Source organism: Microchirus variegatus, assembly GCF_963457635.1.
Source record: "Microchirus variegatus genome assembly, chromosome: 3".
NCBI classification, from domain to species: Eukaryota; Metazoa; Chordata; class Actinopteri; order Pleuronectiformes; family Soleidae; genus Microchirus; species Microchirus variegatus.
Window position 1 is genome coordinate 11,290,540 of NC_139804.1, and position 11,620 is coordinate 11,302,159.

The 11,620-nt window shown below is 38.8% G+C and overlaps 1 protein-coding gene across 1 annotated transcript; it reads right to left on the minus strand.

The window, feature by feature from the left end:
* Positions 1–2,822: 2,822 nt before the first annotated feature.
* On the minus strand, positions 2,823–9,819 carry rchy1 (ring finger and CHY zinc finger domain containing 1; the record flags this gene model as incomplete). Its single annotated transcript, XM_083886432.1, has 9 exons — positions 2,823–3,781; positions 3,902–4,022; positions 5,023–5,052; positions 5,202–5,260; positions 5,353–5,397; positions 5,469–5,547; positions 8,376–8,491; positions 8,668–8,787; positions 9,769–9,819. 9 exons carry the CDS (start codon positions 9,817–9,819, stop codon positions 3,584–3,586), a joined length of 819 nt encoding a protein of 272 aa, XP_083742558.1. The 3' UTR covers positions 2,823–3,583.
* Positions 9,820–11,620: the final 1,801 nt, after the last annotated feature.

Below are 11,620 nucleotides of genomic sequence, written 5' to 3' on the forward strand. Positions count from 1 at the left end.
GGCAAACACACAGTTTGTGTTACAACTCTCAAATTCACACCTATGGTCAATTTAGAATGACCAAAACCAGAGTACCAGAGTGCCTGGAGAGAACCCACACACGTGACCTTCTTGCTGTGGGGCAACAGTGCTCGCCACTGCACTACCGTGTCCCCTCAAATTGGTCATTTTGTCAAAACGTTTAGTCAATACTTAAGAAATTTGACATCTATTGATTTGACTTTTCTTAATTCTAGCATATATTCTTATTGCAAACTTTCCTTATATATATATATATATTTTTAAAATCATTTTAAAATGTTTTCATTGTATTTGTATCGCCTGATTGTATTAAGTATAAATATTTTATGTTTTAACACCTTGTAACTTTATTTTGAAGTCAACAACTAAGGTTGATTATTATATATTATTATTATTTACATCTCAGTGACTGGTTCTGAAGATATCACCACAGTGGTGTAAAGTTATGCCTCTCACTGAGAGTTTGAATTACTGTCTTTAATGAAGGTAATTGCAATTGAGTATGTGTATTCATCAGGTGCATATATCACAATTCATCACCAGCTTGGTTGGCTGCATAGCTGCAAATTGGTTGTTTGTTAGATCATCTCAATTAAAAGTTGATTTTAATACATATCTGAATCATTATCATTGTGTTTCAGCGGAACATAGTTCACAGCACAAGCTTACTTTATTTTTGTTTTTACAAACAAGTGATGTAAAAATGCACAACAAAAAACCTCAGTGTGGTAACATGAAGGCTTTGAGGCTTAGGCCACACGTAGGAAGGTATTTTGGAAAAATGAGGTTTTCCTCCTCTGGTTTTTAGAAATAGTTTAGTCCAAACCCCTCAAAAACATCTTTTGTCCCCAGGACATACACAAAAATCCACTGTAAAGCGCTGTCAAAAACATCTTCAGTCACTAGGTGGCGATATAACCATCATTGGAAAGCCCTGTTGGACAATGAGAGGAAAGATAAGAAACTGTGTATATGTAAGTGTAAACATGTTACTGACACTATCACACAACTCTCCACTTGCAAGCAAATGATGTAAGTGATGATGTCAGTGTAACAGTTTGTGTGTGTATGAAATAAAACACAGAAAAAAATCCCCACCTATGTGACCACTGGTCCTCAAACCTGCTGACTCTGCTTTAATGCTTTGACTTTTCATGTGTGTGCGTCAGTTAAATTTTGCAGCTTCACATTTGTAGTAGTCACAGTGAATGAGACCCGAGTATAAAACAAATGTTTATTCTGACATGGAGAAAACAACAAAAACAAGCAAAACACCTGAGGCCCGTTGCACAAAACTAGGGATTAAGTTCCAGGATTTATTAAATCTCATTCCTCATCTCAGCCGGCAGTCACCACAAATGGAAACCAATAGTTATTCCACTGCACACTACACTATGTTTTCACATTCAACTATACCCACTGCCATGATCTAAAAATTTGTGATTACAATAATCAATTAATTATTTATTAATTATTTATTATAAACACAATAGAAAAATAAAAACACATAAAAGAGTAACATGATGCTGCTTTGTTGAATAAGGATAAATCTACAAGACAGAACGCACAAATTCAAAGCATATGATAGAACATAAGACTACAGTGGTATGCGAAAGTGTGGGCACCTCTGCAAATGTTGATGATTTTCCTTTATAAATCATTGGTCGTTTGGATAAGAAATTTCAGTTAAATATATCATATAGGAGACAAACAGTGATATTTGAAAAGAGAGATATAGTTTATATGATTTACAGAAAGAGTGCAAGAATTATTTAAACAAAATTACTGTGTAAAATTTCAAGTCATTCCGAGATACTTTTTGTTTTTGAGACTAAAGTCAGCTCACTGTAAAAGTGCATCAGGGCAATTATTCCCTAAGAGGTTTGCTAATATTTTCAACAGATCCTTGTTCAGGGCGATGCGGAATATTACTGTGGAAAATTTCAAGTCATTCTAAGATACTTTTTGTTTTGTTTTTGAATGAAGTCAGCTCACTGTCAAAGTGCATCAGGTCAAATGGATCACTTCCTGAATTTCAAAAATTCCTTAAAATTATTCCTTACGAGATTTGAGGAAGCCATGTACTGATCCAGGATTGGTTTGACCTGGCTTGATGAATCCGTGTCTGATCATCCTGGCTTGTTCTTTGTGCAACCAACTGAGCCTGGACGCCCTTGTTTTGGATTGGTTGAACCAGGCTCACTCATTCATCCTGGATATCTGAATCCTACTTTTGTGCAACGGGCCTCAGGAGATGAATGGCCTGCGACATGTTCCCTTTCATTCAGTTCATTTTTTTAATGGTGAGTGAGTGGGTCATAAATCTGCATCACAACACAGCAACCAACTGCTTGGTGGTAAGACTCACTTACACATTGTTGCAATATCTCTGTGAGTTTCCTCTGGAATCTTGGAATTTTTCCAGACATCACGTAATTTTCTCCCTTTGTTTTACTCACTCATTGTTCTGCACAGAATCTCACGTCAACAGCGGAGAGACAGTGGACAGTGTCCACAACACCGCTAGTAATTATGACTTAGCGTTTGTTCTTCATAAGCCTAGTTTATGCACATCAAGCAATGCAGGGCATGAAACAGTAGGTGTTGTAACAAACAAGGGAGACACTTAAATATCAACTTCACTTTTTTCTTGCCCAAATTCAAGCACTTTCAATGACCCATGTATATTTAGGGTGATTATCAAAAACTTCCAAGGGCCTTTTTTCACAAGACAATGTCCTATTTCAGCCAATGTCCTAAGAATGGACTCTTTACACTTGTTAGTGTTGTGCATTGATTTATTCATGGCCACCACCACAACATTAAGGCCAAACACCATGTCATGATTTCATATTTTACATACAGGCAGAATATTCCCCCAATGTTGATTCACTCAGCACTTCCTGCTGTCTCTTGGACACATGCGTTTAGTCCAACATTAAAAACATCACTTTGCCTTTGCAAACAAAAAATACATATTTGTATTTCACAGGAAAATGATATCTGGCCACATACGACACTTTCACACAGGTGTGAAAACAACAAGACACATTCAGACCTGGTATTAACATCCTTAGTGATCTGATCACATGAATCTGCTGTGACCACCAGATCAGATATTCAATGATGTCGCATTTTGCAAGAACTTATCTTCATCAAGTCTGGTGGTACTAAAGTGTTTCATGTCAGTGTGCATGGGTGTACATCTGTGTGTGTGTGTGTGTGTGTGTGTGTGTGTGTGTGTGTGTGTAAAAAGAGACACTGAAAAAAGATAGGGCGGAGTCGAGAGAATCAAAGTGCTACCTGCAGTGTTGTAACATGAAATACGATTTTAGATATTTCAAAAAGAAGTCATGTATGGATCGTGATGTCACTCGGGATAGATGTTAAATACTAAGTCTGAATGGGGTCAAAGTCATTAGAGCTGGCAAGTGCATGCTGGGATATGTTTCTCTGGCTGCAGAGGATAAGAAAACCCAGACAAAAGTTGTTTGTCATATATAAAATCAAAGGAAGATGGCTCTGTGGGGACTCATTTGGGCTATAAAAATATTGTGACGTGTTACTCGGGTTGATCTTGCTGCTCGAACTCTGTGTCTGTTTCTGCCTCGTCCACAGTGTCCTCCTCTGCTGGCTGTTGATGAGGCTGCTGGAGGAGCCCTCCTTCCTGTGCTGTGTTGTAAGAGCCACAGCCGCTGCACTTCATGCCTAGCACATGGAAAGGCACAGTGCAGTGGACTTGGCAATCGTTACATACAATCTGTGGTGAGGAGAGAGAAGGGAGCAGATTACAAAATGTTAAACACTTGGTTTGTCCATGCTTATTAATAAAACATTCGATTCAAATTCAGTGCTTTGACCATATTTATTGAGCTCTTACTTTGACAGTAGCACCCTGGTATTCAGTGGGCATCGGTGACTGAGTAATCTCCACATCTATCTGTTCCCAGTGGTCCTCCATGTTCCAGGCAGAGTGCATACACAGAGGGCAGCGGTACGCTCTGAAACAAACAAAGAAAAAAGACGAGGATGTAGTGGAAGCTCTCAGTATTTTGTAACCAGCAGAGATAAATATATGTGGAATGCTGCCATTAGTGATGTCATCTTTTGGCTGTTGCTACCGTTCATTTAATGAGCATTTTAGCATGTTGATTAGGTGTTTATGGGATTGTAGCAAAGATTGTTTTTGATGAGACTGAAGCTGTGCTCAGACATGTTTGTTTGAATACAAATGTCTGAGAATGACTTGAGAGACCCACATCCCTGACCAAACACCCGAGTCCAGGGAAAGCTGTCAGAATATAGAGCTATTTAAAGGGGAAATAAGTAGTTTATAGTGCCATCTAGAGGAGAGGCTGAAATTTACAACAAAGACCTGCTGCTTTGCTCACCCCCTCCCTTCCCTGAGCGCTACGGTATCCGCAGCTGGTCAAATGTCGTCCTCGTCGTCTTTCTCCGTGTCAGCAGATGAGGTAAGGGAGAGGGCGAGCTACCACAGCCGTAGCAGACGAAGCGGAGAGAGAGGAGGCGGGACTTCCGCTACAAATAAAGAGACGCTTGTTTTGTTCTCTCGCATTTGTCCTTACAGGCTCCGGTAGAAACATGGCGTCTCGCTGCTAACGGTGGCTATGCAACCGCGGTCCGCGGTCATGCTATTTAACATGACTTTTTGAAACACTACGAAAATGAAACAAAAACTATTATACAGTGACTAGACAATGCAGGAGCACATAATATGTATAAAAAAGTGGATTTTGGGTTTTATAAACCCATAAATACTACATATTGTACCTTTAAGACTTATTTACTCACTAATACTGACTTTAAAAGAGAGACAAAAACAGACCAACAGAGTGAAGCTTTTCCTTGACCCAGCTGCAAAAATCAGATGTCTGGTATATTTGATGCTTAAAAAGTGTCAACTTACTGGATAAATGTAAACATATGCATGAAATATATAAAATAAATAGTTACCAGGACAAAATGGCTTATGAGACATACCCTGTTCTGACCATGTCATCAAAGCAGGTCCTGAGAGAATGAACAAACACATAAATCATTATATTACTGTCATAATATTAATATTGAAATATTATTACTGAGTTTAAAGAATATGGAGATGCATAAATTTGTGCAACTGTTTTTCAAATACAGTGTTAAAATCTGAGACTGAGTCGTACTTGTGCAGAAGATGGCCGCACGGAAGAACGTGAGCACCAATTCTGGAAGTGTGAATATCCTGCACGTACACAAGAGGATCTTATCAACGTAAATAAATCAAAATTCAGCATGCCTCTCTAAACCATCTTCATGTATTTGCAGTTTTATTACCTCCATACACACCGAGCAGTTCTGCCTTGAAACATTTTCAACACACTGAAACATGAAACAGAATTAGAAATACAAAACATCATACAAAAGAAATACAGAAACTGTTCAATAATCACCTTGTGGTTTCCCTGTAGATCCTTGGCTAAACACAGATTGCACTTGTCACAGTGGAAATACTTGTTCCTGGGCCCAATCCTGTAAGAGCAAAAACACAGTGCCCCTGATGCAGAGGTGAATAAAACACCATGGTGCAAATCAACCACTGGCAAAAGGTGTTTTTGCAGGTTCACCAGGTTTAAAAATAGTATACCAGTATACCCCCTGATTTTAGTGGTGTAGTGTACTTGTACTTAGGCTGTAAATAAAATGATTTGTAACAAAGGGGTTCTAGCCAAGATCTTATTTTAGAGTAATAGTAAACTGGTGCGAAATGAGGCAAAATAAAAACTTTAAGTTACAAGGTAGGAGATGCAGTAAACTTCTACGCAAGTGCAGATGGGCATTTCATGGATTGTACAGACATATTTAAAGTTATTCAAGTAAAAATGAATATGTGAGGTATAATCTGTCAAATATTATGTCATGATTGAAATCAAGTGATTTTGAGGCAAAATAAAAACCTACCTCACAAGGTAAGTGGTGCAGCCTTGTGAGGGCTATTTCTGAGGATGAAGCATGGGTCTAAAGTTTTTACGCTGGTGAAATTGATACACTTCAGCAAGAGGTAGTCCAGACGGCCCTGCCTTCCAAATATGGTTAATGTTTGCTAACATCATGAATAGTTCTTGGAATCGAATGGAAAGTGTGATGCTGCTGGGGATGGTTTCTATGGGATCAGAGCACCTTTGTTCTGCTTGTGGGCGAAACTTGGGGTGGGAGATGTTTTGTGATGCTCCTGTGAGTTTTGTGGCTGAATCTCTATGGTATTCCTGCCGATGTGATGCGTGATCTATAGTAAGAATTTTGAGTGTATCAGTGCTCGGCGTAGCGGGCCGATGCGCTACCATGCCCAAGCTAGAATTCTCAACAAGCTCATTTTCATGCATAATCTATAGTGGTATGTGAAAGTTTGAGCACCCCTGTAAATGTTCATTATTTTCCTTTCTAAATCATTGGTTGTTTTGCAGAAATTGCAATTAAATATATGATATAGGAGACAAACACAGTGATATTTGAGAAGTGAAATAAAGTTTATATGATTTACAGAAAGTGTGCAAGAATTATTTAAACAAAATTAGGCATAAATTTAGGCACCCTTGTCATTTTATTGGTTTCAATACCTTTAGCACTATTTTGGTTGGGTAATTGGTTTGGTAACCTCAGTGACCCTTGACCTCCATACACAGGTGAATCCAATCATGAGAAAGGGTATTTAAGGAGGTCAATTGTAAGTGTGTCTCCTCTTTGCATTTTCTCAAAGCCTCAAAACAACTCTCAAATGACCTGAAAACGATGATTGTGATGATCATGGTTTAGGGCAGGGGTGTCAAACTCATTTTCACTGAGGGCCACCATCAGCATAAAAGGCCAGATGCAACTGTCATACAGAATAAATGTAACTAAATGTAACCAAATATAATGTAAAATAAAGGTAACCACTCCGTAATATATTGCTAAATAACTTTCTGTATTTATTACTTATTCAATTACAAATATGATGCATTATAGATGTAACCCGGTCCACGATGGTGTTTCTTGACAAACTAACAGTTTTAAAAGTCTGTATCTGGTCGGGGCAAACCTGCTCACGCACCTTCAGCATGCACTGCTTCAAAAACACACCCTCAGAAAAACACCTTAAAGCAGCATAGACCTATTTTAACACCGATTTTTAAAACCAATTAATCACTCACGGGCCACATAAAATGACGTGGCGGGCCACATCTGGCCCTCAGGCCTTGAGTTTGACACATGGTTTAGGGGAAGGATACAGAAAACTATCTCAGAAATTTAAGCTCTCAGTTTCAACTGTGAGGAACATTGTGAGGAATGTGAAGACCACAGACACAGTTCTAGTTAAGGCCCAAAGTGGCAGACCAAGAAAAATCTCAATTAAGCAGAGGCGAAGGATGGTGAGAACAGTCACAGTCAACCCACAGACCAGCTCCAAAGACCTACAACATCATCTTGCTGCAGATGGTGTCACTGTGCATCGTTCAACTATTCAGCACACTTTACACAAGGAGATGCTGTATGGAGGAGTAATGCAGAAAAAGCATTTTCTCTGCACCTGCCACAAACAGAGTCGCTTGAGGTATGCTAACGCACGTTTGGACAAGCCAGCTTCATTTTGGAATAAGGTGCTGTGGACTGATGAAACTAAAATAGAGTTATTTGGGCAAAACAAGGGGCATTATGCATTGCAGAAAAAGAACACAGCATTCCAAGAAAAACACTTGCTACCTACAATGCAGGGACTGGGAATCTTGTTAAAGTTGGGGTCGCATGGATTCCGCTCAATATCAGCAGATTCTGGAGAACAATGTCCAGGAATCAGTAACAAAGGTGAAGTTGTACCGGGGCTGGATCTTTCATCAAGACAATGACCCTAAACACTGCTCAAAATCTACTAAGGCATTCAAGCAGAGAAACAAATAAACCACATATTTGTGGTGTGATTTAAAGTGTGCTGTCCATGCTTGGAAACCATCAAACCTGACTGAACTGGAGATGTTTTGTAAAGAAGAATAGTCCAAAATACCTTCCGCCAGAATCCAGACTCTAATTGGAAGCTATAGGAAGCGTTAAGCGGCTGTTATTTCTGCAAAAGGAGGATGCACAAAATATTTCTTTTGTGGTGCCTAAACTTATGCACATGCTTAATTTTGTTTAAATAATTCTTGCACACTTTCTGTAAATCATATAAACTTTATCTCACTTTTCAAATATCATTGTGTTTGTCTCATATATGATATATTTAACTGAAATGTCTTATTCAAACAACCAATGATTTATAAAGCAAAATCATGAAAATTTACAGGGGTGCCCAAACTTTCGCATACCACTGTACTAATATTGCTCACCTGCATATTCCACAGGGTTGACAGTGGTACTGCTTCTTATCTTTGTCAAACAAGTGGCAAATGTTACAGTAATATTCCCCAAACTTCACTTGACATTGCTGACAGGTCTGTTGTGCCTATAAGAGAGTGACACATTAAATTTGTGACATGTCATTTATCTTGATGGGAGCTTCTCACTATATACACACATCTTAAATATAAACAAAAAGGGTGAGAGGACATTTAGAATCATTAACAAAGGAGTGTAAAAATGTTGGTATGTTAGGTGGTGCAGTTGTTTTTCCTCCGTTACCTGCTGAACTGTCAGACACTCCGAGCACTGCACCTCTGTGACTTTGAATCGATCCATCTGGTGGTTTTCCTCTCCATCATGGCACAACCGACACACATAGAGTTTGCCACAGCAAGGTGCCTGCAGATTTAAGATTCATCACCATTACAATATTTTTTTTTCATTTTATTTATTTCAACAATCCAGGTAGTAAGGGATGTTGTTGGGAGTGTATGTGCTATTATCACTAGTCATATTGTCATCACAATACTCAACAATGTTTTTGCATATTACACATTTTCCTTATGTTGTGCAGGCATTCCTATCATTTTAGATATTTGTTTTGGTCCTGACTTAAGAGCTGTCAGTCCATAGGCATATTTCTTTTGTCTTCCCCTTCTCTCTGGTCTGCACTACTTAACACACATGTCCATGCCTCCTCTTCTTCTTCTTTTGTCGACATCATGCCACCAAAAAAAGAGGCAAATCAGCAGGCAACATTCGAGTGTTTTATAACTACCCGGATCTAATGATCAAATAAAGATAGCGATGTTGATTTATTTAGAGTGAAATCTTGCTCACTACCTGAAGTCCCTTTTTACTGGAAACTACTGAAACTCGCAAACACTAAACCTGGTTTCTGTCACATGTTGGTTTCCCATAGCTCGCAGTAGTAAACAATTTTGATTTTAATTTTAGTCTAAAAGGTGCGATTATTAATTCACTGTATTTTAATCAAACAGTGACAATTATTAAAAAATATAGTTAATAAAATAATAAAAACTGTTTTGTTAGGTCATAAGTATGACCATGCCATTACGCACTGCAGGTTTATTGAAAGTGCTTCACAACAGCAGCTTTCTCAGTCTGGCAGTGAGACAAAATAGCAAGCACATGACTAAACTAGTGTGATATACAGTCAACAAATATATTAAAATATTGAACGCTACACAGCTAATGTATCAACTTATGTGTTACAACACATAAAAGGGTTCAACATTAGCCCCGGCTGCTACCACAATTATCCCAGCTGAGATACGGTTGGACACATTCTTCACTCGTCTGTCTCCACTGTCTCCACATTGTCTACATGAAAGACAAACGTAAAAGTTGAGAACTTACTTTCAATAAACAGCTGCGGATATAGTGCTCACAACCGGTAGCGGACGCCATGTTTCCTCCGACTGGGTTTCTTTCTTCTTCGTTCGCCTGGGATGATTCTTTTTCTTCTTCTACTTTTTTTTTTTTTTTTAATCTTTCACCGTATATATTTAACAACACTGCCCCCGCACGTTTAAAACACGTTCCTACAACAACCATATACCCCGTTAACATGAGATTAGGACGAATATGAAACATTATTATCACCGGTCTAAAGTCATTAAAGAAGTTATCCGTTGTTCCTTGGATCACTCAGGTAATTCTATGTAATTCTCTAACTGTCATAACATCTGACTTTTCTCTCACAGACGGCAGATCAAAGACAAGGCAGTCTGTTTTTATGGACAGGTCCAAGGACGTTGATAGAAACCACGGTTATAATAGTTTTGTATTTTTCATTAGTTCTAGACTGTATTTAGTTTTCACTTTTAGTTTTAATTTTTTCTTAGAAAATGTTTTAATTTTTTTTGTTGTTGTAATTTTTTGGAATTACTTAATTTTAGTGTTAGTTATATAATATGGAGTATTGTGTAGTATTGAAAAAACACAACACATCGAATATTTAAATGACAAATGTGTGAAATGCGAATGAATGTTTTATGTGATGATAAATGAGTGACACAACTGGTCTCTTATTCTATCAATCTCTTGGACAGATGCATTTCTATTTCTAAGCTCCACTGCAAAGAGTTATCATCACCTGCATAATAATGACATAAAACCTCAAACATAATAATGTCAACGCTTATATTTGAATCTGAGAACATCACAGACATAGAAACACAGAGGTCACACATTCTGATCACTGCAGAGCCATCAGAATCAGACTTCTGTCAAAAGTCAACGTCAGCTTTATTGTCAATTTCTTCACATGTACTTGACATACAAAGGAATCGAAATTACGTTTCTCACTGTCCCATGCGTAGACAAGTATTCAGACAAGACAAGACAATACGGGACAGGACAGTACAAACAGTGAAGTGCACCACAAGACTACAAAGAAAAAAACAACAACAATAAAATGAAGTGCCAGTAGCTTCAGGCTTATACGCTGTATACTGGTACTAAAAGTAACGAGATATAAATGTAACAATGTTTCAGTAGTGTACTGTGAAGTAGCAGCCCATGTTGTTATGTGTAAGTGTTGGTAAGGGTTTCCTTAGTGCAAAAATACAATCAATAGTGCAAAGTACAGTCAATGATAGTAATAATAGTAATAGAAGCAATAATAATAGTTGCAGATGTGTGCAGTTTGCATAGTGCAGAGATAGTCCAGCTGAGGTAATCGTTTTCTATGGGTCAGAGTTTTCAGTGGGGGAGGCAGATTCTGACTTCTGCCAATTCTTTGGCTCTGGTGACTGGGGCTGAGGGTGGGGACAGTAGAGAGTTCTGGTGGTGCGGGAGCGGAGACTCCTGTACCTCCTTTCAGGCTGAACAGGTTGTGTGTGGGGTGGTTGCATCGGTCACAATTGTGATTGCTTTTCAGGTGAGGCGGGTGTCATGCAGAGAGGGTTTGTTTTGCTGACATTGAGCAGGAGGTTGTTGTCCCTGCACTACATAGTCAGATGGTCGACCTCTTTCCTGTAGTGAGTCTCGTCGCCTTTGGTGATAAGACCCACTAGAGTTGTGTCGTCCGCAAGTTGGTTTGGTTTGCAGGACTGAGGAAGTCTAGCAGCCAGTTGCAGAGGGAGGTGCTGATGCCCAGTTTGTCAAGTTTGCAGATGAGTTGTTGTGGTACTGAACTGAAGTCTATGAACAGCATTCTCACATATGAGTCTTTCTTGTCCAGGTGAGTGAGGGCTGGGTGGGAGAG